Genomic DNA, 19,384 nt, shown 5'->3' on the forward strand with positions numbered 1-19,384 from the left:
ATAGGCCACCCACTCCAGTGTTCTGACCTGTAGAATTCCATAGGCTATATAGTCCAAGGGATTGCAAAGAGTCCAACATGACTGAGTGACTTTCACTTTCATTTGAACATTAGGATGAATGGGACTTCCTGCCCGATTTGCCTTTTCTTTTACAAAGTAAGACCGTCAGCTGCAAGATGGTATTGTAATTTAATGACCCAATATTTTTTGCCCTATCAGTCTAAATTTTCCCCAGTTAGCTAATATGCATCCTAGCAGGAGTCCATCTGGATGTTTGCAGTTACTTCTGTGTTTTATTGGGATGAGTTGACAGGGGTCTGATGGGTCCTGGCTGATGGTACTTATTTGTTCTGGCATTCTCCCAGTGTCAACAGTGGGGTCCCCGTGAGCACCTAAAGTCTGCCAGGTTGGTCAGCCTAAGGAGGACCCTTGGATTAGTCAAGGAAAGGATCAAGGGCCAGTCAGGGGGACAAGCAACCAGAGTCAGGGCCTAAATCCTTCAGACCCGGAGGGAGGAGACGGAACTGAACAGTTTTCACTGAAACAACAAGGACAGAGGAACAGAGCCCAGGGCAGGGCTGGAGTGCCTTAAGGCAGTGATCCACAGGAGACAAGAGCTGCCCTCAGTATGGGTCCTTGTGACGGAGGCTGGTGTCCACAGAAGTGACGGGGGCAACGCCCACCTGCTGGCTGGGCTGGCGAGGAGCCTGGAACCAGTAGACAGTCCAGGAAGTCAGGAGAGAAGCCTCAAGTCTCCCACCAACTAGGACACCTTACAGCGTTTATTTTAAACCACTCCAAAAAAAAAAAAAATTGAGCTATTTATATAAGGAATACATGTTCACTGTAGCAACTCTGGAAAAGAAAATGCAGGAAGTCACCTGTTACCCCACCACCCACAGCCGACTACTGTTCTCCGGGATTTTTCCATCCGTGATCTGTGTGGGATCCCACAAGGACAAGCTGTTTTATAACCTGCTTTTACACTTCTGCTGTTTTAAGCGTGTCGCCGGCTCACCAAGTTCTCCACGCCCGCGTGGCACCACATCGAGGGAGGGAGGTGGCCCAGTTCTGTAGCCAGCCCTTTATTGTTTGAGTCCTGACCAGCTCACCCCTGTCCTGAGTGATTGCGTTTCGTTATCTCTGTGCAGTGATGGTTCTTGAAGGGGCCGAGGGCGACCTGGGCCCCCAGGGAACCCTTGGCAGTGCCTAGAGAGAGAGTTTCTTCCCGTTGTCCCAAGCAGCGAGAGCGATGCTGCTGGTATCTAGAGGCGGGCGGCAGCGAGCACCCCCTCCTCCCGCCCGCTGTTGGCGGTTCCGTGGTGGGGGGCGTCCTGGCCGGCCCCTGCTGCGCTGCAGGTGCGGTGCGCTCTGGTGCTCCTGGGTAACTTCCACTCCAGACCCTGAGTGAAGACAAGTGTGTACTCTGTGGCTGGGCATTTCTTAGACTTCCCATGTTCGACCATAGTTTCAAGGGATATTAAAATCGCCCTGCTTAAAGGTCTCTTGAATTCAGAGGAAAGGGGGAGAAGTTGTAGGGACTCTGGCTGAAGGGTCCACGGAAGGCTGAGCAGAAGTGCTCTCGCTGGGTGTATGGTCTTGTTCCAAAAATAGTGCAGCTTACAAGTTCGGGTTGAGTAAAAAGTGATAAAATGGGTGGCCCAGGGAGCAGCAGTGGGTGTGAGTCAGGGTAGAAGACACTTCTCCTTACAGGGTCCCAGGGAGCTGGACCCAGTTCCTGAGGGCCCCACCCCAGCTGTGGGCACAAGGGCAAGGCTCCCCGGGTGTTGACTTGACTGTCTCATAAGAAATCCTGCAGGGAGCCCTGCCCACCCGCCCTTCCTGGTGACAGGCCTGCACAGGGTGACCTGAAGTTCCAGCTCCTTTGGTGTGATCACTGCTAGTTCCGGGCACGTCCCACTGGGACAGTCTCAAAAAGGTGGTGAACGTGTTGGACATTCCATCAGGAAGTGATGTGCCTGCCAGGCCAGGCCCGTCAGGTACCCCCGCACAGTCATTCCTGAGACAGTCCCGGGTGGTGCGGGGGGGTTGGACAAGCGGGGGGGCCTTCAGCTGGAGGGGGCACACAGGCAAGGCCTCAGGCCTGGAACCCTGCCTGCTGGCCACACAGATGATGGCGACGCAGCCACCCTGGCAGCTCCTGGCCCAGCAGGGAGGCCTCCCACCCTGCTGCTGCCTCTTCTGAGCTGCTCAAGCCCCTCAGCAGGGAGAGGCCTTCCCAGAGGCGCACACTTCCGTGCTTTCCGCTCTGAGTCACCAGACAGTCTGCAAAGCACGGCCTGGCCTGGCCCAGCCCCCACTTGCTGGAGGGGGACCGTAGCTGGAGAGGAAGCTGAGCAAAGGAGTCCTGCCTGATAACTGCCCCTGACCTGGAACTTCATGGCAAGAGGAGAAGTGCAAAACTGGGCCCTGGCCTGCAGGCTAGTCAAGGACCCCCAGGATGGTGCAGAGACCCCTTCTGTGCCAGAGGGCTTGCCCTCATGCCCAGCCTACTCGGGTGTTCACTCACCCAGCCTCTGCCCTCCTCCCCCGGCAAAGGCTCTGCCTGTGAGTCCCTCATACCCACCTGGCCACTGAGGAGGACGCCAAGGCATGCCTGCCACTCCACGGCTGTCCCTCCAACCTCCTGGTCCTGGGCCCTGGGGTCTAAGTTGACAAAATGCCCCTGGGACACGAGAGCCCATGGTTCTTGGTAGGCATGACTGCCAGCCCCGGGCGGGCTTCTCCCAGCGGCAGGTAACCCCAGGAGGGTCAGGTCTGAACGGCTGATTACGCAGGGGCAGCCCTGGCCAGCAGGGGGCAGCAGGCCGTCGGTGAACTGAGGCGCTGGAGCCGACAAGCCCAGGGCGGGGCTGCTGGCTCACCCCTCCTACCTAGGGTGCCTACCCACCCATGGTGGGACCCCCAGCAGCAGCCAGGAGACAGACCCAAAGACCTTATTCCGAACAGCTCACCCCCTCCCTGTTTGGGGACCCGCCAGGGGAGGCCCAGGAACTGGGGCACCGAGGGTCCTGGAGAAGAGGCTGCAAGGATGGGAGGACTAAGGGGGCCCTGGGGCTCCCTGGGAGGGACGGGAGGGCTAGGCCTGGGGAGGCTGAAAGGGAAGGAAGCAGAGCAGAGAGATTATTTAGGAAATAGAGTAGGTGTTAGGGTAGGAGGGGGAGGCAACAGGGAGAAGCTGCTTGCGAGAGGAGGAAATGGCTTTCGGGGGCGGAGCTGGAAAAGTACCAAATTTCTGGGCTCCTGCCCTTCCCCCAGCATCCAGAGCTCCTCCAGGCTACAGTCTGGGGCCAACTGAAGTGCCAGGCTCCACCCCGCAGGCCCCCAAATAGATCCTCTAGATGCTCAAGCTGGGGCTCTGCCAGCAGCCCAACATGGTCCTAAAGGGAGGGCTGAGGCAGGAGGGCAGAGGTTCACGAAATAGGACTGGGGGGCACCCCGGTCCCACCTGACATTGAAGCGGAAGGGGCAGGCCAGGCCTCGGAGCCCGCAGCTGGGCCCTGGGCTGCCCTGGAAAGAGGAGGCACCACTCAGACCTGGGACAGGCCAAAACTCTAGTTTATTTCAGCATCAGCAACATCTCAGCCATCACAAAAATAAACTCTACCGAGGGCGACGAAGTCTCTACAGCAAGGCTAAGGGCTCAGCCCCCACACAGCGAGCCTCCGGGCGCGTGGTGGGCACGGCCTCGGCAATAAGTTAGGAAGCAGCGGAGGAGCTGGTGGAGGCGGCAGGTGCAGCCAGGGCCTCACTTCTGGGCCGGCATGAGGTCATCGATGGCCTGGCCCTGCTCCAGCCGCTGCTCCATCTCGATGAGCAGCTTCACCCCGTCCACCACCATCTGCACCAGCTCCACCTCCGAGAAGCCCAGGCGGTCCGCGTTGGAGACGTCGAAGACCCCGCCCACGGCGGCGGTGTCCACACCGCCTGGGGAGACAGCCAGCTCAGCGGGGCTGGGTTGGGGGCTGCCCGGGGGAGCGGGCTGCCTCGCGGCGCCCCCGCCACTCACCTGTGCCTCGCTTCTGAAGCCGCAGCCGCTTGAGCACCTCGGGGAACTTTTCGTGCTTTCCCAGGTGGGGCAGCTTGATGTGCACCCCGGCCCGCAGACCCGTACCCAGGTTGGACGGGCAGGTGAGGATGTAGCCCAGGTGAGGGTTCCACATGAACTCGTAGTTCTTAGACTTGAAGAGCGTTTCAATCTGGTGGTGGAGAAGGTGTGAGAGGGGAGGCATGGCTGAAGACACCCCCCCAGGGGACCAGCTGGGACCCGGGGTGCCCCCTCCCACAGGACCCTGAGGCAACAAAGATCTGGTCTCCCCAGGGGGTTGATGGGGCACCTCCATCTCTGCCTGAACCCTGGGGCCTGGCCCTGCCCCTCCGTGGCACCAGCCCTGACCTGGGTGAGGCCGTTGCAGAAGCGCGTGAACACCTCCTTCATGTTGCCCCCCTTCTGCATGGAGATGACCCGCAGGTGGTCCTCCTCGTTGATCCACACCAGGAAGGTCTTATTGTCATTGTGCCTGGGGGAGGGGTACAGTCAAGCCGCCTCCCTGGACAAGGGTCTCGGGACATATCCAGGAACAAAACCTCTCGAGGCGCCGAGGGCCGGGGCACTTCCCAAGTCGCTGAGGTGCTCACCCCAGCTGGCCCTAGGGCCGGGGGGCTGCTATCTCGACTCTAGACCCATCAACACCCTGCGGGCACACAGGGAACCTCAGAGAGGGCACACAAAGCCCTGAGCTGCTTCCCAGCTAGCCGGTCAGGTACCGTGTGGTGCCCGCCTAGGGGTTGAGGGGCAGAGGCAGCAGGCCCGGCCCCGCCCCGCCCACGGGGGGCCAATCTATCCCGTGCGATCCGATCCGAGCCTGTGAGCCCTGCTCCCCCACCTCGAGGAAGCGTCTGCGTCACCCCGCACCTGACCGACTCCCCGCGGGTGGCGGGTGGGAAAGGAAAGAGCAAACAAGGAGCCGCGGCTCCCGGAGGCGGGGGAGGAACGCCGACACGACGGCCCCACCCGCTCGGGGCCCTCCCGCACCTGCGCGGTCAAGGTCAACTGCGAAGAGGCCCGGGAGCACCAAACCCACCCGAGGAGCGCGGCGCCGCCCTCCTCCCTCCGGCACGGGGCAGGCGGGCGGGGGATACTCACCAGATGCCGCGGGCGTCGGGCCAGTCGCGGGCCATGCCCGAGGCCAGCAGCAGGGGCGACACGGGCTTATCGAAAAGGAAGTGGTCGTCGATAAGCTGCTGCTGCTCCGCCTCCGTCATGCTTTTGAGCGCATAGTACCTCCCAGCCAGGTCACCGTCCAGGCTCGACAGGGCTGCGAAGGAGCACGATCAGAAGGACGGGTGGGCTCCTGCCCTACCCCGCCACCACCCCGCGCGCTCGGACCCGCCCGACACCCCCAGGATGCCCGCTCGGCCTGGCTGGAGCCCAGTCAGTGCCCCCGGTCCGGAGCGACACGGCCCAAGCCGACCCTCGCCCGGCCCCAGGGCGCTGTGGGCGCGGGGCTGGGCGTCGGTCCCTCCGGGAAACCCGAGCCGGCGGGGAGATAAGAGCGCGGCGGCTCGGGTGACTGGTAAACAGGCCGGCAGGGCCCGGGGCCGAAGAGCGCCGCTCAGCCGGCCCGACCCTTACCTTCGACGGCGAGCTTCTCGATGGCGCGGCGCTCCCCGCGGCTGCAGTGCGGGGGGAGGCAGAAGCCGCGGATGCTGCGGCCCGTGCGCACCCGCGAGCTCAGCACGTAGTTGGGATCCAGGTCGTCGCCGCCCTGGGGGCCAAGCAGGGCTGAGCGCCGGGCGGCCCCTCCCCACCCCGCCGGCCCCCTCGCCCCGGGCCACCCGCACCTGCAGGTTGTCGGGGTTGAGGTCCGTCTTGTGTTCGTCGGTGGGCTTATAGCCTCCGTGCCGGTCCTCAATGATGGGGTCAAAGAGCTCCTTGAACACGTCGTACGACTCCTCGTCGCCGGCCACGCAGCCCACGGTCATGATATAGGGGTGGCCTGGGGGGAGCGCGGAATGGGGCCAGTGACGTCACTGCCAGGCCCAAGCAAGCCGCCGAGGACCCTGCAGCTGTGCGCGCAAAGAGGGCGCCCGGACCTTGGCCCGGGGGGGCCCAGGGGGCGGGGGCGCTGGACCCCAGCCGCGGGCTCCTGTCCTGACCTCGGGCCCGAGGCGCGCGTACCTGGGTTGTCCACGCCGGTCTGGATGACGTCGTCCACCGTGAAGCCGCTCGGGGTGCTCTTCGCGCGCAGCTCGGCGTACAGCTCGGGGGTCAGTACCTTGGCCATGTGGTTGTTGTGGCCGCTGAGGTCGGGGAACTCATCTTCGGCCGGGAAACGCAGCTTCAGCGTGTTGTGGCTATTGGAGAAGGGCATGGCGGCGGCGGGCTGCGGGGAGACGCGGGAGTCAGCGGGGACCCGAGGCTCCTGGCCTCCTGGTGACCTGCTAACCACCCAGGGCCCCGGGCTCCGGTCAGCCCGGTCGCGGTCAAGGTCACCGAGGTCGGCGCTTGCACGCATGGGGCTACCACAGCGCCCAGGACCCCCGGCCCAGCTGGAGCGCCTGCTCCAGGCGTCGGACCCCGGGAGGTCCGGAGCGCGCCACGCCCTGGCCCTCGCCCCCCGCTCCGTGCATAACAACCCCCACCTCGCTGCCCCGCGCCTCCCACCCCCGGCCCCCCGGCTCACTCACTGAGCAGTCGGGCAGGGGCGGGGGCTCCAGGTCTGTCTGCAGCTCAGGGCGCGGCGCAGGCGAACAGCGGCGGCTCCGCGCTCCCGAGGCTCTTAAGGGGCGCGACGCAGGCCGCCCATTGGCCGCTATTTATAGCCCATTCATTCCATTGGGTCGCGCTGCGGGGTGGTGCCGCCGCTTTGTCCGCCACCCTCTGCTCCCGGAGCACCCCCCCCCCCAACCCCAAGCAGCCCACCCCGACTATCCCCTGGCCGGGACCCCGCGCAGCCTGCCTAACCCCACCCCGCGCCCGCCCAGGATCCCGAAGCCAGAACCTCAGGCCCTCGGACATTCCGGATTCCCCCACACCCACGCCTGCCTCCGAGCGGGAAACCGAGGCAGGAGAGCCGGCCAGGCACTTGAGAACGCTCGGCCTTGTCTGCACCCCGGCCCCTGCCTTCCCTCCTCCCGCTAGTCCTCGTGGTGGTCGCGGCGACGGGCCAGGCGGGAGCCGTCCCGGGCTTCCACGGCAGGTACCACCACCCACCGCCGCCCACCCCACCCCCGCAACCTTCTCCCTCACAGTCTGAGTTGGCGCCGAGCCGCCGACCTTCTTCAAGGTGCCCGCAGGCATCTCCCCGGCGATCTTGGTGCAGAGCGAAGGCACGCCGGAGGCGCAGTCTGGCTGCGGCCCAGCCCGGCGGCACCCTTGGTGCCGTGACCTTGGGCAGGTCCCCGGGCTTTGGGGTCATTTGAGCCAGAGACTCAGCCCCTCCTGGTTGATGAGCGAATACTGACTGTGGCCCTGCTGGGAAATGCACAGTCTCAGAGCCCCCAGACCCCAGGCCTTGGCCCTCTCTTCCAGGGACAAGTTCATCTCCACACCCCACCCCAAAGGTCGTCCTCAGAGACTCTCCGCAGAGGCTGGAGGAAATGCTCACAAACAATAAGCACATGTGAGACTTAAAAAACAAAAAACTCACTGAAAATCAGAATCGTGCAAGTGAAAGTAATGACTATGCCTTCCACTATCCCCAACACCCCAGACTGGCACCAGCCAGTGTTGGCTATGGGCCGGAATGTGGGGAAACAGGCATTCACAGGCTGCCTGCAACTGTGAAGTGCTACATTAGCTTTGGAAAGTAATTTGGTAGTATTTATTAAAACATAAAATCTTTGTACTCCATGACCCGACAATCCCACTTCTAGGAATCCAGCCTGTAGTCTCATCTCTCTTTGCACACAGGCCAACCCTCTCTAGTAGGAGAAACAAGCACAAACAGACCTGTATGTAACCGGCTGCCCATCACCTGGGGACTGGCCGGGGGTAGGGGAGGCATCTCTCCAGTGTGGAATATTATACAGCTATTAAAAAGCATGAATTAGGGACTTCCCTGGTGGTGCAGTGGATAAAAATCCAGCTACCAATGCAGGGGACAGGGATTTGAGCCCTAGTCCAGGAAGGTTCCACCTGCCCAATGGGCAACTAAGTCCGCGCGCCAAAACTACTGAGCCCCAGGAGCGGAGAAGCCACTGCAACAAGAAGCCAGCAGGCCACAGCGCAGACTGGCCTCTGCTCACCGCAACGAGGGAAGGCCTGACCGCAGCAACGAAGACCCAGAGCAGCCAAAAGTGAATCAATAAATATTTTTTTAAAGGGTGAACTGGCACTTTAATGGTTAACATCCATCATCTGGTTGCTTTGTGAACAAAACAAGGAAGGGGGAAAACACTTATCTGTGTGTTTATTCAACAAAATCCCCCCAGAACTGCACAGGACTGCTGGAGGAAGACTGAGCTCGGCAGCTGTCAGCAAGCAGCCAAGGGAACAAGATATGGTCAAGAACCGAGAGGAGACGGGTGCCTCCGGCGGGGCTGAGCGGCGATCCGTGTGCTGGGGCCCCTGAGGGCGCCGGAGCACAGAGTGAGCACGTTCCTTTGCCTCTGCCTCTGTGCAAGGCCCGTGGTTACCATGGAGGACTCCTGCCTCTTCCCTTGCTCAATTTGGCATGTTTTGACCTGCTCCCAGTCAGCATTTTTTTTAGACCCGTAAAGCAAAGCAAGGTGAAAAGACAAATGGCTCCGGACTGGCCAGACAGGTGTCCTCTAAGCCTGAAATTCCTGTGTTCCGTGCCCCCTGCTGCCCCTCTCCCTAATTTTAGAAATATCTGCACCTGCCCTCCCCGACTCCCCACCGACAAAGGACTCATGGACTCAAGATTTTGTTTCTAGAAACCAAGTGCTGGCTCTGGAGGCCTACTTGACTTTCAGACCCCAGAGATTGGGGGCGGGGGGCGCTCAGGGCTTCCTTCCTCTTTGTAGCTTCGGCAGCTTCTCAGAAGGTTCCCCCCCACCTTCAGGCCACCAAGGGCCTGACCCACTTGGGGGGACGGGGACAGGGAAGGACCCCATTCCCCTCTCCCTTCACAAGCAAGGTCCTCACTAGAGAAGCGAAGTCCAGAGGTTTGGGGTCTTGCCCAGGGCCTGCCTGGGGCTCCAGCAGTTCTTAGCCTTCTGAGATGCATGTTTTGTCCTAGTTTTGCAGATGAGCAAAGGGAAGATGAGAAGGTGGGTGATGGGGAACCAGGTCCGAGGTCTGGCAATCCCCCTGTGATCCTGCAGTGCCTGGCCCTGTGCTAACCTGCCTGAGGGCCCACCCTGCAGACCCCGAGCTGGCCACGCCTGGGCTGGACTCAGACTGACAACACATGTGGTCAGCAACTGTGACGGGGGAAGAGAGGAGGGGTCTTGGAGGCCTTTAGACCCAAAAGTCAGGGTGAGGCCCCTACCGGGCAGCGGCCACTTGGGAGTCTGGGTGGTCTTGAGCAAGGGGACAAGGAGAGGGGCCCAGGAGGGTACCAGCCTCCACTTCAGTGGAAGAACGCTGCTCCCAGCTAACCGAGCCCTCCCCTGTGGACCCTCCAGTCTCCCCAGGGCCCACAGGAGCCGGTTTGGCAGCGTCTGGGCAAGCAGCTAGGTGACATCATCCGGCCAGTTTATGGTCCAGGTTTCTCAGAAATCACACTTGGTTACACATTAACCACCTGGCCCTGGAGGGGGTGGGGAGCCTCAAAGGAGTCCCTGGCCTTTCATCCACAGAACACAGCCCTGCTTGGCAGGCACAGAGCGGGGCCGGTGGAGGAGGGCCAGGCCCCAAGCAGGGGCTAGGACTTCCTCCTAATGCCCTGTCCCTGAGTTTCACAGAACCCAAAGGGGAAGTTGGTTGGGGTCAGCAAAGGGGCAGGGGCTGCCTTGTGGCCACAGAGTATGGTGGGGCCGGAGATTGAGCTGGTCAGAGATCAGAGCAGAACGGCCCTCCCCAGAAGGCATCATCGGCCTCCTGCTCTCCTCCAGGGCCCTGTTCCTGCCTGTTCCCACCTTTCTTCCAATCTGCCTTTGGTTTTCTGAAGCCGAGTTTACTGACTTTAAATCCCAATCCCACTTTGGCCACATTAGTTGTGTGATCTTAGGCAAATTACTTGACTTCCCTGAGTCTGTAAAATGGTCCCTCTCTCACAGGATTGTGGGTAAGGTTCAAAGTGATGACACTTAACTGGGCTTACACAGCATCAGTTTTTTTTAGGGGGGGGCACTATATAAACTCTTCCCTGGGCAAAGTACCCACCTGACCTGGCTAATCAGTTGGTGCTTGAGGACTCAGGCTGAGGGCTGGGCAGAGTCAGAGAGAAGACGGACAGCCCTGGGAAGGCTGCCTGGAGGAGAGGGCAATGGAGAAGCTGGCCAACCAGTCCCCCACAGAAAGGCGATGGGAAGTTGGAAACCAGAGGAAACCACTGCCGAGTCACCGAGTCCAAATTTAGGCTCTTAGTGTGCACTCAGCCTCTGAGTAGCTGAGAGGCTGGGGAAGAGGAACCCCCAAGAAGTGGAAAGTTGCTATCTCCCAGGAGAGCAATTAAGAGGTGATTCAGGCGGGTGCAAAGTCACCTGGATGGAACAAAGGTTGGAGAGCTACAGATGGAGTTGAGTTGTCCGAGAGGAGGAGGAAAGGCTGTGATGCAGCCACACAGGCAGCTGGTGGTCAGAGCACTGGCCCCGCAGGGACAGGAACCCACAGAGAATGGGAGGTCACCAAAGGCCCCCACCTTCCTCCCCTGGGGTTCCAAGACGCAGGCCCAGTCAGGAAAGGGGCATGGAGGAGCTAAGGCTAGGCACCTGGGTCTCCATCATGGACTCTGCGGTCCGCAGACACCCTCGCTAGGCCCGGCCCCAGAGGAGGGAACAGTTCAGCGCCCTACAAGTTGACAGGGCTCTAGGAAGGGGCTGGTTCCGCAGGGCCTGGCCACTCCCAGTTGTCCAGGATGGAGCAGCCTGGGCCTGGGAAGCGTGGCCAAAGGTCAGGCTAGCTGGCCCTGAGTTGGGGCTCAGGCCCCAGCCTGGCTGGGTGGGCTGGGGTCTCCATCAGATAAGGCCTGGCCCACGGGGACATGCGCACTGGAGGAAGACGATCCCTGTCCCCGTGCTCCTCCCCCGCGCACACTGTCCGCCCAGCCCAGAGCCTGGCTCTGATTCAGCCCCGCTGAGACACAATGGGGCTGCAGCTTCCCTGTTTCTGCGGGGCCCTCCAGATGGCCCTCCCCCGCTCGGGCCGCTCTTCCTGTCCTCACTGACCCGGCCCCAAGAGAAGCCCCGTGCGTCCAGTGCTCAGCGCACCCTGGGTTCCAGGAGAGGACGCAGGGCTCCCTCCGTCCTGGAAGCGGCTTCCGCACTCCGGAGAAAGTGCCCGTTTCAGGAGCGGCCAGGCCTGGGTCTAAGGCCGCTTCTGGCCACCGTGCCCTGCTGCTCAGGCTGCCTCCCGCCACAGTCTTGTGGGACCACCCGCTCCTCTGCAGCTCCATTTTCTGGAGTTTCACCAGTCACGCCCGCGCCCACAGAGGAGACCGCGGCAGCTTGGGGGCGGGCTACCCGGGCTCTCGGTGGTCCTGGGCGCGAGGAGGTAGCACCGGGACAAGCCGACCGAGAGCGCGCCACGGACGCGGGGAGGGGCAGTGCGTACCCCCGAGACACCGCCCTCTCTCCCGGGAGCCCCCGCGCGCGTCAGGGGGCGTTGCGCCGTGACGTCATCGGCGGGCGCCGCGCCCCAGCCGGCGGAAGTGCTGCCGCGGCGACGCGAAGCCACGTGCGGCGCCTCCAGGAGTTGGAGGGCGACGAGCGTCGCCGGTGAGGCTCGGCCGGGCCACGGTGGCAGAGCGCGGGTAGTGTAGGGGGCGTCTCCCAGGCGGGCCCTGCACGTCCCGGCAGCCCCACGTGGCCGCGCCCAGCCCTGTTGTCGGCCTGGCCTGAGCCGCCGCCCGCGGCCTCTACGCAGGCCAGGCCGTTGTTCCTGTTTACTGCCCGCTGCACGGCCCCGGCCTTCGCTTGGGGAACCTGTGCATTTGCATCGCCCCGTCATCCGTCTGCCCAGGAGCCCGCCACGGGGGAGAGTGAAGAGAGAGGGGAGTTCTGCCTGGCCTGGAGGTGACCTCACGGGCCCCCCTCTGCGTGGTCCCTCTCTCGTCTCACAGCTAGAGAACGGGAGCCAAGCTCCCGGAGAAGGATGCCGAGGGAGAGGGTCAGGCCCTTACTTTGTGGGAATCCTGGGACCCGGCCTCAGTCTCTCCGTCTGAGGTTTGGGCTGATGGCTCCCGTCTTAGGACCAGACCAAGAAGGGCTTTCTCCCTGGATGCCAGGCGCACATTCCCGCCTCCTGGCCCCTTACACGTTCATGCCCACACTTCCCAGGTCCCCGGCACCTGCCGGACCAACAGCACCATGAGCTTCGTGGCCTACGAGGAGCTGATCAAAGAGGGTGACACAGCCATCCTGTCCCTGGGCCATGGCGCGATGGTGGCCGTACGGGTGCAGCGTGGGGCCCAGACCCAGACCCGGCACGGTGTCCTGCGCCACTCAGTAGACCTCATCGGCCGCCCCTTCGGCTCCAAGGTGACCTGCGGCAGAGGCGGCTGGGTGTATGTGCTGCACCCCACGCCGGAGCTCTGGACACTGAACCTCCCACACCGCACCCAGATCCTCTACTCCACCGACATCGCCCTGCTCACCATGATGCTGGAGCTTCGGCCTGGCTCCGTGGTCTGTGAATCCGGTGAGTTCTGCAGGATGCCTTGGTTCGTGAAGGCGGAGGTCAGACCCAGTGTCCAGGCAGCCTCAGCCTGCCCTTCCAGAGCAGAGGCACACTCACCATCTGTTTCTACAGGGTCTTTCTAGGGGGCTGACTGCAGCGAGGGGGGAAAGACACAGGGAAGCTGGTTAGGAGACTGGTGCTGTCCTCCAGTGAGACTTAATGGGATCTGACTGAGGACAGCCCGCAGGAGGAGCCGGGGCCCAGGGGGAAGCCTGCCTGTGTGAGGTGGGGAGGGGGTGGTGAGCGCTGCTCGGCGCTGACCAAGGTGCTGACAAAAGGGTAGGGGTGCCTGGCCTAGCAGTCCCTCACTGCTGCGAATGGCAGCCCCAGGCCCAGGGCTGAGGATCGCCTCTTTCTGGAGGGAGGCCAGGGCTGCTCCAGGGTGCTCACTGGGGGGGAAGAGCCTGCCTGTGCTCATCCCAGGCCAGCGCCTTCATCACTGAGGCCAGGCCTGGGGTGCAGATGGAAGTACCTGAAGCCAGATATTCCCAGACTCTGCGTATGTGCATGCACACACACACACTCACGCACACACACACACACATGTGCTGTGGACTGAAGCTTACAGCCTGGCCAAGAGCAGCCAGGCCCAGATGTGCCTGGATTTCCAGAATGTTCTGCACACCCTGGGCCCCTGTGCTCCGGGCTCATGAAGAGTTCCCAGCAGCACTGCTGCCAGCTTTTGGAGGCTTCAGCCGTCTCCTCCATCTTTGGGCCTTGGTTTCTCCGTGCGGATGACTGGATGGTTGCCTTTGCCCAGGCGATCACTTTGAAATGGGGAGAGTCAGATGCAGAACCTCAGCGGAGAGCGGGTTCAGAGAGTCGGTGGGGGCTGGGCAGGGGCCAGCCGCTCCGCACCAGGGGAGCTGGGGGTGGACAGGATTCAGGGCCAGCTCGTCCCCTGCTGCCCGCCCCCGGGCATCTACAGCCAGGGCCTGGCTCCACTCAGCTGAAAAGCGCGGTCAGCAAGCGGGCTTCCGGGCTCCTCTGAGGTACCAGCTCCCCTTGTGGGAACCGTGGGTAGAGCCGCGACAGGTCAGGCTGGGTTTCTGCTTCTTGAAGGGGACAGGCAGTGGGCCCAGCGTGACCATCTCGGTGTGACTGCGGACTGGGGGCTGCGCATTTCGCTCCGGCTGGGTGGTCAGGGAGGACCTGAGGAGGGAGCAGTGAGGGACACGATGGGGAGCCGTGAAGAGCCACTGGGGAGGGTCACCCCAGAGGAGAGCCTCGCAGAGACCCTGCGTGCGGGGCCGTCGAGGAGGCCAGTGTGGCCGGGGCGGGGACGAGGTCAGGGAGGAAGCGCTCGCCGCCAGGGGGGTCACTAGGAGTCCGACTCTGCTGTGGAACAGAGGGCCGGTCTGACTGAGGCTGCAGGGAACCCGCGGCTATGGAGGCAGGCCTGAGGGCAGCGCTCGGGGGCTGTAACAGGGAGGGAGGGGGCCCAGGTGGGCGCTGCGGGCAGCTGGGGAGAAGCACCTCCTGGAGAGATGGGGGAGGAGGTGCCGGCGGGGGCGGGGGCGGCTCCAAGGCGTCTGGCTGGGCAGTCACCGCCCTGTCACTGGGAACAGAGGCTTGGCAGGGAGTGGACTGGGGCTGGATCGCTCCAGCTCTGCACTTGTAAATGCCGGGTTCTGTTTGCGGTCGCGGGGGAGGTGGTCAGTGTGCAGTGGACACAGAGTATCTCCATCACGCTTGGCACCTGGAGCCGTGAGGGGTGGGGAGGTCGTGGGGGGTGACAGGGCCCCGGCGCCGCAGGACAGGATGGCAAGCAGAGGGGCAGCCTGAGGCTGGAAGAAATCAGGGGCGACGACGGGGGCGCACGCTGGTCGCCGAGTCAGGGTGAGGGCAGAGCTGCCCCGTGTGGCAGGCGCGGACTGGGGGTAGGAAGATGGACTGACCTGCATCCCTTGGGCCCAGCCACCGCATGGGACGGGGCAAGCCTCTTGGTCCACTCTGCCCAGACCCTGCACGGCCCTGGGGCAGTCTGGCCCCTCTGAGGACCCCTGTTGGGACCCCGGTCTGGGCATCAGGGTTTGCTCCAGAGCTGGGGTGGGCAGGACTGCCCCCCGCCCAGCAGGACCCCCACCAGATCAATAGGCAGGCGGCTCCCCTGCGCCCACCTGGGACAGCCCGTGTCCCAGAACCCCACGGGGAGCCCCGGACTGGTGCCTGCTGGTAACAGGGGCTCAGCCGACCTCATGGACCCCAGTGGGTCTCCCCAGGGTGAGGGTAGACTCATTTCCCGCCTGACTCCCGTCCCCCCGGCCAGGCACCGGCAGCGGCTCCGTGTCCCACGCCATCATCCGCACCATCGCACCCACGGGCCACCTGCACACGGTGGAGTTCCACCAACAGCGGGCAGAGAAGGCGCGGGAGGAGTTCCAGGAGCACCGCGTGGGCCGCTGGGTGACCGTGCGGAACCAGGACGTGTGCCGCAGTGGATTCGGCGTGAGCCACGTGGCGGACGCCGTCTTCCTGGACATCCCCTCGCCTTGGGAGGCCGTGGGGCATGCCTGGGACGCCCTCAAGGTCGAAGGTGAGCTGGGCTTCTGGGAACAGGGGGGTCAGAGGGTCGGGGTGGGTCAGAGTAGCCCAGGGAGGTTCGGGGGTGGTTGGAGAAGTCAGGATTGGGGAGCGCAGGGCTCAGCTGGGCCCCTGCCCCTTGGCTTGGCCAGCTCCCACCCCAAGGTGGGCGATGTCTGAGGTCCCTGGGGAGTATCCCGGCAGCCCTGCGTGACTGAGAGGCGGGGCATGCCGGAGGTCAGAGGTCAGCCCCTGACCCCAGCCAGTCCCTCCAGAGTCTCCCCTCCCCACCAGCCACAAGCCGGGCAAATGCGTCCCTTTTAGGGAAGATGTTGGGTGCAGAGGCGGGGAGGGTGGCTCTGAGCCAGGAGGCGCTGGCGAGGCCCTGGGTTTTTCCCTTTTCTGGAGAAGTTGCTGGCTCCAGCAGCCAGGCCTCTGCCTCCTCCCCACTGAGCAAAGCAGCGGGAGGGGGACGCCCAGCGCCCCGGGGACAGCCCGCCCCTATGAACGTGGATGCCTGGCCAGTGGGTCCCCTGCCCGCTGGCCTGGGACTGCCATGTCCCCGGTCTGTGCCAGGGTGGCCAGGGAGCACCAGCTCCCCCGCCCCCGCCCCTTCCGCTAGGCCCCCGACGCCCGCAAGTCCCTCCTGCCCGGGGACCCCAGCGGGCCCAGGCCCGGATCCCCCGAGGCCAGAGCCGGGCGCATGGCCTGGGCTGAGCGCAGGCGGCCCCTGGGCCGGGAGCCCTGCGTGTGTTGTCCTGTCCCCTCCGCCCCACTGAGCCCTGCTCTCTGCGTCTGCTTGTTCTGGCCCAGAGGCTCCCGGCTCCCTCGTGGTCTGGCGGTTCTCCAGGGCTCGCCTGCCCGCGTGAGCCCGGCGCCGGCTTGGTGCGGCCCTGGGGCCCGGCCCTGCCCCGCGGGGCCGCCTGGGCAGTGCGCACGAGGGCAGGCTCCCCGCGGCGACCCTGTGCCCTCCAGCTTGACCTCGATCCTGCCTCCAAGCGCAGGCCTCCCTGGCGGGGCTGAGGTGACCAGGCCTCAGGGACCTTTGCGGGCTGTCCCAGGCCACCTCGCCTCCCAGCCTGGCCTCCCCGCCCCCGCCCTGCAGGTCCCGGGCTGGCTGGGGAGGGAGGCGGCAGGCAGGAAGGGGCTCCCGCCCTGCCCCTCATCCTTGGGCCTGGGGCTGGTTCCGTAGGCGCCTCCAGTTGCAGGAGCCGCGACAGCCTCTCATTTTCTGCGACAGCAGCCCCTGCCCCGGGCGCTCGTTGAGGCTGGAGCTGTTCTGGGCTCAGCGCTCCAGCAGCTGCCATGCGGAGACTCCGCCCTGGCCCCAGCCCTTGGCCGCCGGTGGGGATCGGGGTGGTCGTGCCCACGGGGGCCCAGGGGTGAGGCAGTGGGCTTGGTGCAGGCGGCCCCATCCATGTGGGCCCTGCCGGCTCCTCCGCTGAGGCCTCAGCTACTGGTAGCCGGAGGGCTTGGCCGTCCTCGGAGCCCAGAGCATCTCTCATAGCAGGGTCTCTCCCAGCACCCACTCCTGAAGGCGCCGGGCTGCATTGCCTCTGCGCGGAGGTCCCGGCCATGGACCCCTGGGCAGAGGGACGGCCGGCGGGCAGGGGTGTGGGCAGAGCTGGGGGGGTGGGCTCTGGGGTGGCCGGAGGCGGGGCTCGGGGCGGCCCTCTGACCCGGCATCTTGCCCCACCCCCACAGGTGGGCGCTTCTGCTCCTTCTCGCCCTGCATCGAGCAGGTTCAGCGCACGTGCCAGGCGCTGGCGGCCTGCGGCTTCTCGGAGCTGAGCACCCTGGAGGTGCTGCCCCAGGTCTACAACGTGCGCACCATCAGCCTGCCGGCGCCCGACCTGGGGGCCAGCCCCGGCCCCGACGCCGGCCCCTTCCGCAGCGGCACGCCCATGAAGGAGACCGTGGGCCACACCGGCTACCTGACCTTCGCCACCAAGACTCCGGGCTAGGGTTAGGGCTAGGGTTAGGGTTAGGGCTAGGGCTAGGGAGCCGCCCCCCGGGAGCTCCGGGGAGCTGGAGGTGAAACCGGGCCAGAGACTGCCTTGTATGGTCAGCGGCTGCCTGCTGGGCCAGTGTTTAGAAATGGACTTGGAGCGGGGAGGGTGGAGCAACGGGGCCTCCCTGACAGCTGGCAGGGTGGCGGGTGGGGGGGCTGCCGCCGTGGAGCAGCATCACGGCCCTGGGGGAAGCGCTCCCACCCGCGGCCCCCTGAAGTCAGTGTGCCCGCTCTGCCGTCTCGTGGCCTCGCGGTCTTCATTGCCGCGGGCTCCTCCGGGTGGGCATGTGGCCGGCGCGGGTTTGACCCTCTTGGGTGACCCCAAACAGGTAGGGCGGAGGAGGAGGCCCAGGGATGTAGGCCTTGCGCCCAGGACCCCCACCGCCTGGCTGCCAGCAGAGCTGTGGCCCTGCCGCCTAGCCTCAGGCCCGACCCCCGACCGGGCACTGTGCGAGCCATGTGCCCAGGTTCCCTCCTGGCAGGCCCCACCCACCACCTGGCTTTTCCACCCAGTAAGCACCTGCTCCGCAGCCCGGCCCGGCCAGAGCCCATGTGCGAATCCGTGAGAAGACAGTGTCACTCTGCGGAGAGCAGAACGGACGCGGGCTGCCTCCTGGCGGCCGGCGGTGCTAGAGCTGGTCCGCGTGCCTGCCCGGAGGGGCCCTGGGGTCCTGGACTGAGCGCTGCCCCGCCCTGCCCGGCCTCCAGCTCTGTGTGGCACCCCCCCCGCCCCAACCCTGTTTCACAAAAGGTCTGGGTGCCTGCCCTGGTTTCAGCCAGCCGGCAGGAGCCTCAGTGACCCCGTGTTGGCACAAGAGCCCCAGGGGCCCGTGCTGGCCTGGGACTGCTGCCCGACCACGCCCGGCGGAGAAATAAACGCTGTTGCCCCCACCGCAGTGACTGGTCCCCTGGTGCCTCGAGGCCCGGCCTCCGCTCCCCACACCAGCATCCAGCTGGACCTCGCCACACGGCACCCGGCCCCTGCTCCTTCCTCTCCCAGGGCCGCTGCCACGGGGCTGTGGACTCCAGGACAATGGCCTGGGACGTGGTGGACAAAGGGGTGAGTGTGTGGCCGCCCCCACCCCCACCCGGCTGCAGAAAGGGCCACTTGTTCCGGGAGTGGGGGTGAGGGGAAGGAGAGCGTTCCTGGCTCTGTGTGTGTGTGTGTGCATCCGTCCATCCATGTCCGTGTCCGGCTGGGCCCAACCTCCCAGGCCTGCTGTTCTGGCCCTAGGCCACCACCCAGGTTTTGGGGGTCCTTGGAGTTGTGCCAAATGAGGTGAACCTCCAAGAGGACCAGTCTCCTGGCAGCAGCATCACGGGGGGGTGGGGGGTGGGTATCTTCTGTCTCCTAGGAAGACCTGTGTCCCCTGTGAGACCCTAGGGTCCTCCAAACCCCTTGACCTGCTCCAGGGGTCATATCCCCCTTCAAGGACCTGTGCTGACCTCTGACTCCACGCCTAGTGTGGGGACAGAGGAAGGGCCTGGGCTCTCCTCTGCCTTCAGGAAAGGCCTGGGGGGCATCTGTGTAGGGGGACAGGCCTGGCACTGCCCGCTTCCCGAGGGGCTTAGGCCGGCGGCCAAGACCGCTGCCTGGGGTGAGGCTCTGGGGCCTGCACTGGGGGCCCTGTGAGCCGGAAGGGAAGCCAGCCTAGGATGGATGACGGGCAGAGGGCCACCAGGTTCAGGGTCAGGATTCCTGGCCCCCTGTCCACGCATGTGGTTTTACTTGGCACGGAGCCACTTTTTTAAGGGTGGATGGTCCTCCAGCCCCTCGACTGGGCCCACACTGAGCCCCCAGAACTCCGCCGTACCTCAATCCCATCCAGGGACTTTAGCCTGGAGCCCCATCTGGCCCTGAGCCAGCAGTGAGCTCCCGCGCATCCTTCAAAGCCCATCAAGCGTCCCGGTGCCTCTCACCCCTCGCCCCCAGGTAGTCTCACTCAACCCTTTCCTGCTCCCCGGCAGCCCACACTAGTGATCTCCCCTGTAGGGGTGTCCCTGGCCAGGAGCCCCTGCAG

General features: G+C 64.4%; 3 protein-coding genes across 4 annotated transcripts; 2 read left to right on the forward strand and 1 right to left on the reverse strand.

Annotated features, from left to right (window-relative positions):
* Window positions 1-3,561: 3,561 nt before the first annotated feature.
* On the reverse strand, window positions 3,562-6,794 carry CKB (creatine kinase B). Its single transcript, XM_043489353.1, is given in 8 exon segments — window positions 3,562-3,948; window positions 4,031-4,220; window positions 4,418-4,541; window positions 5,168-5,339; window positions 5,657-5,865; window positions 5,867-6,020; window positions 6,203-6,407; window positions 6,667-6,794. Coding segments are annotated over 7 exon segments (1,221 nt in total). The 5' UTR covers window positions 6,396-6,407; window positions 6,667-6,794; the 3' UTR covers window positions 3,562-3,769.
* LOC122419781 (translation initiation factor IF-2-like) lies at window positions 6,394-12,169 on the forward strand. The gene is made up of 5 exons (XM_043434592.1): window positions 6,394-6,608; window positions 6,719-7,223; window positions 7,311-7,402; window positions 11,200-11,868; window positions 11,950-12,169. Exons 1-5 carry the CDS (start codon window positions 6,394-6,396, stop codon window positions 12,167-12,169), a joined length of 1,701 nt encoding a protein of 566 aa, XP_043290527.1.
* TRMT61A (tRNA methyltransferase 61A) lies at window positions 11,736-18,259 on the forward strand. Of its 2 annotated transcripts, none has more exons than XM_043489357.1 (4): window positions 11,736-11,868; window positions 12,430-12,790; window positions 15,099-15,365; window positions 17,057-18,259. In XM_043489357.1, the coding sequence occupies exons 2-4, from the start codon at window positions 12,460-12,462 to the stop codon at window positions 17,314-17,316; spliced, it is 858 nt and encodes a 285-aa protein (XP_043345292.1). In that variant the 5' UTR covers window positions 11,736-11,868; window positions 12,430-12,459; the 3' UTR covers window positions 17,317-18,259. The 2 variants fall into 2 exon arrangements, with proteins under 2 accessions (XP_043345292.1, XP_043345293.1); XM_043489358.1 differs by having other exon boundaries at window positions 11,798-12,165.
* The last annotated feature ends 1,125 nt before the right edge of the window (window positions 18,260-19,384 follow it).

This window comes from Cervus canadensis, chromosome 17, assembly GCF_019320065.1.
Source record: "Cervus canadensis isolate Bull #8, Minnesota chromosome 17, ASM1932006v1, whole genome shotgun sequence".
Classification (NCBI taxonomy): domain Eukaryota; kingdom Metazoa; phylum Chordata; class Mammalia; order Artiodactyla; family Cervidae; genus Cervus; species Cervus canadensis.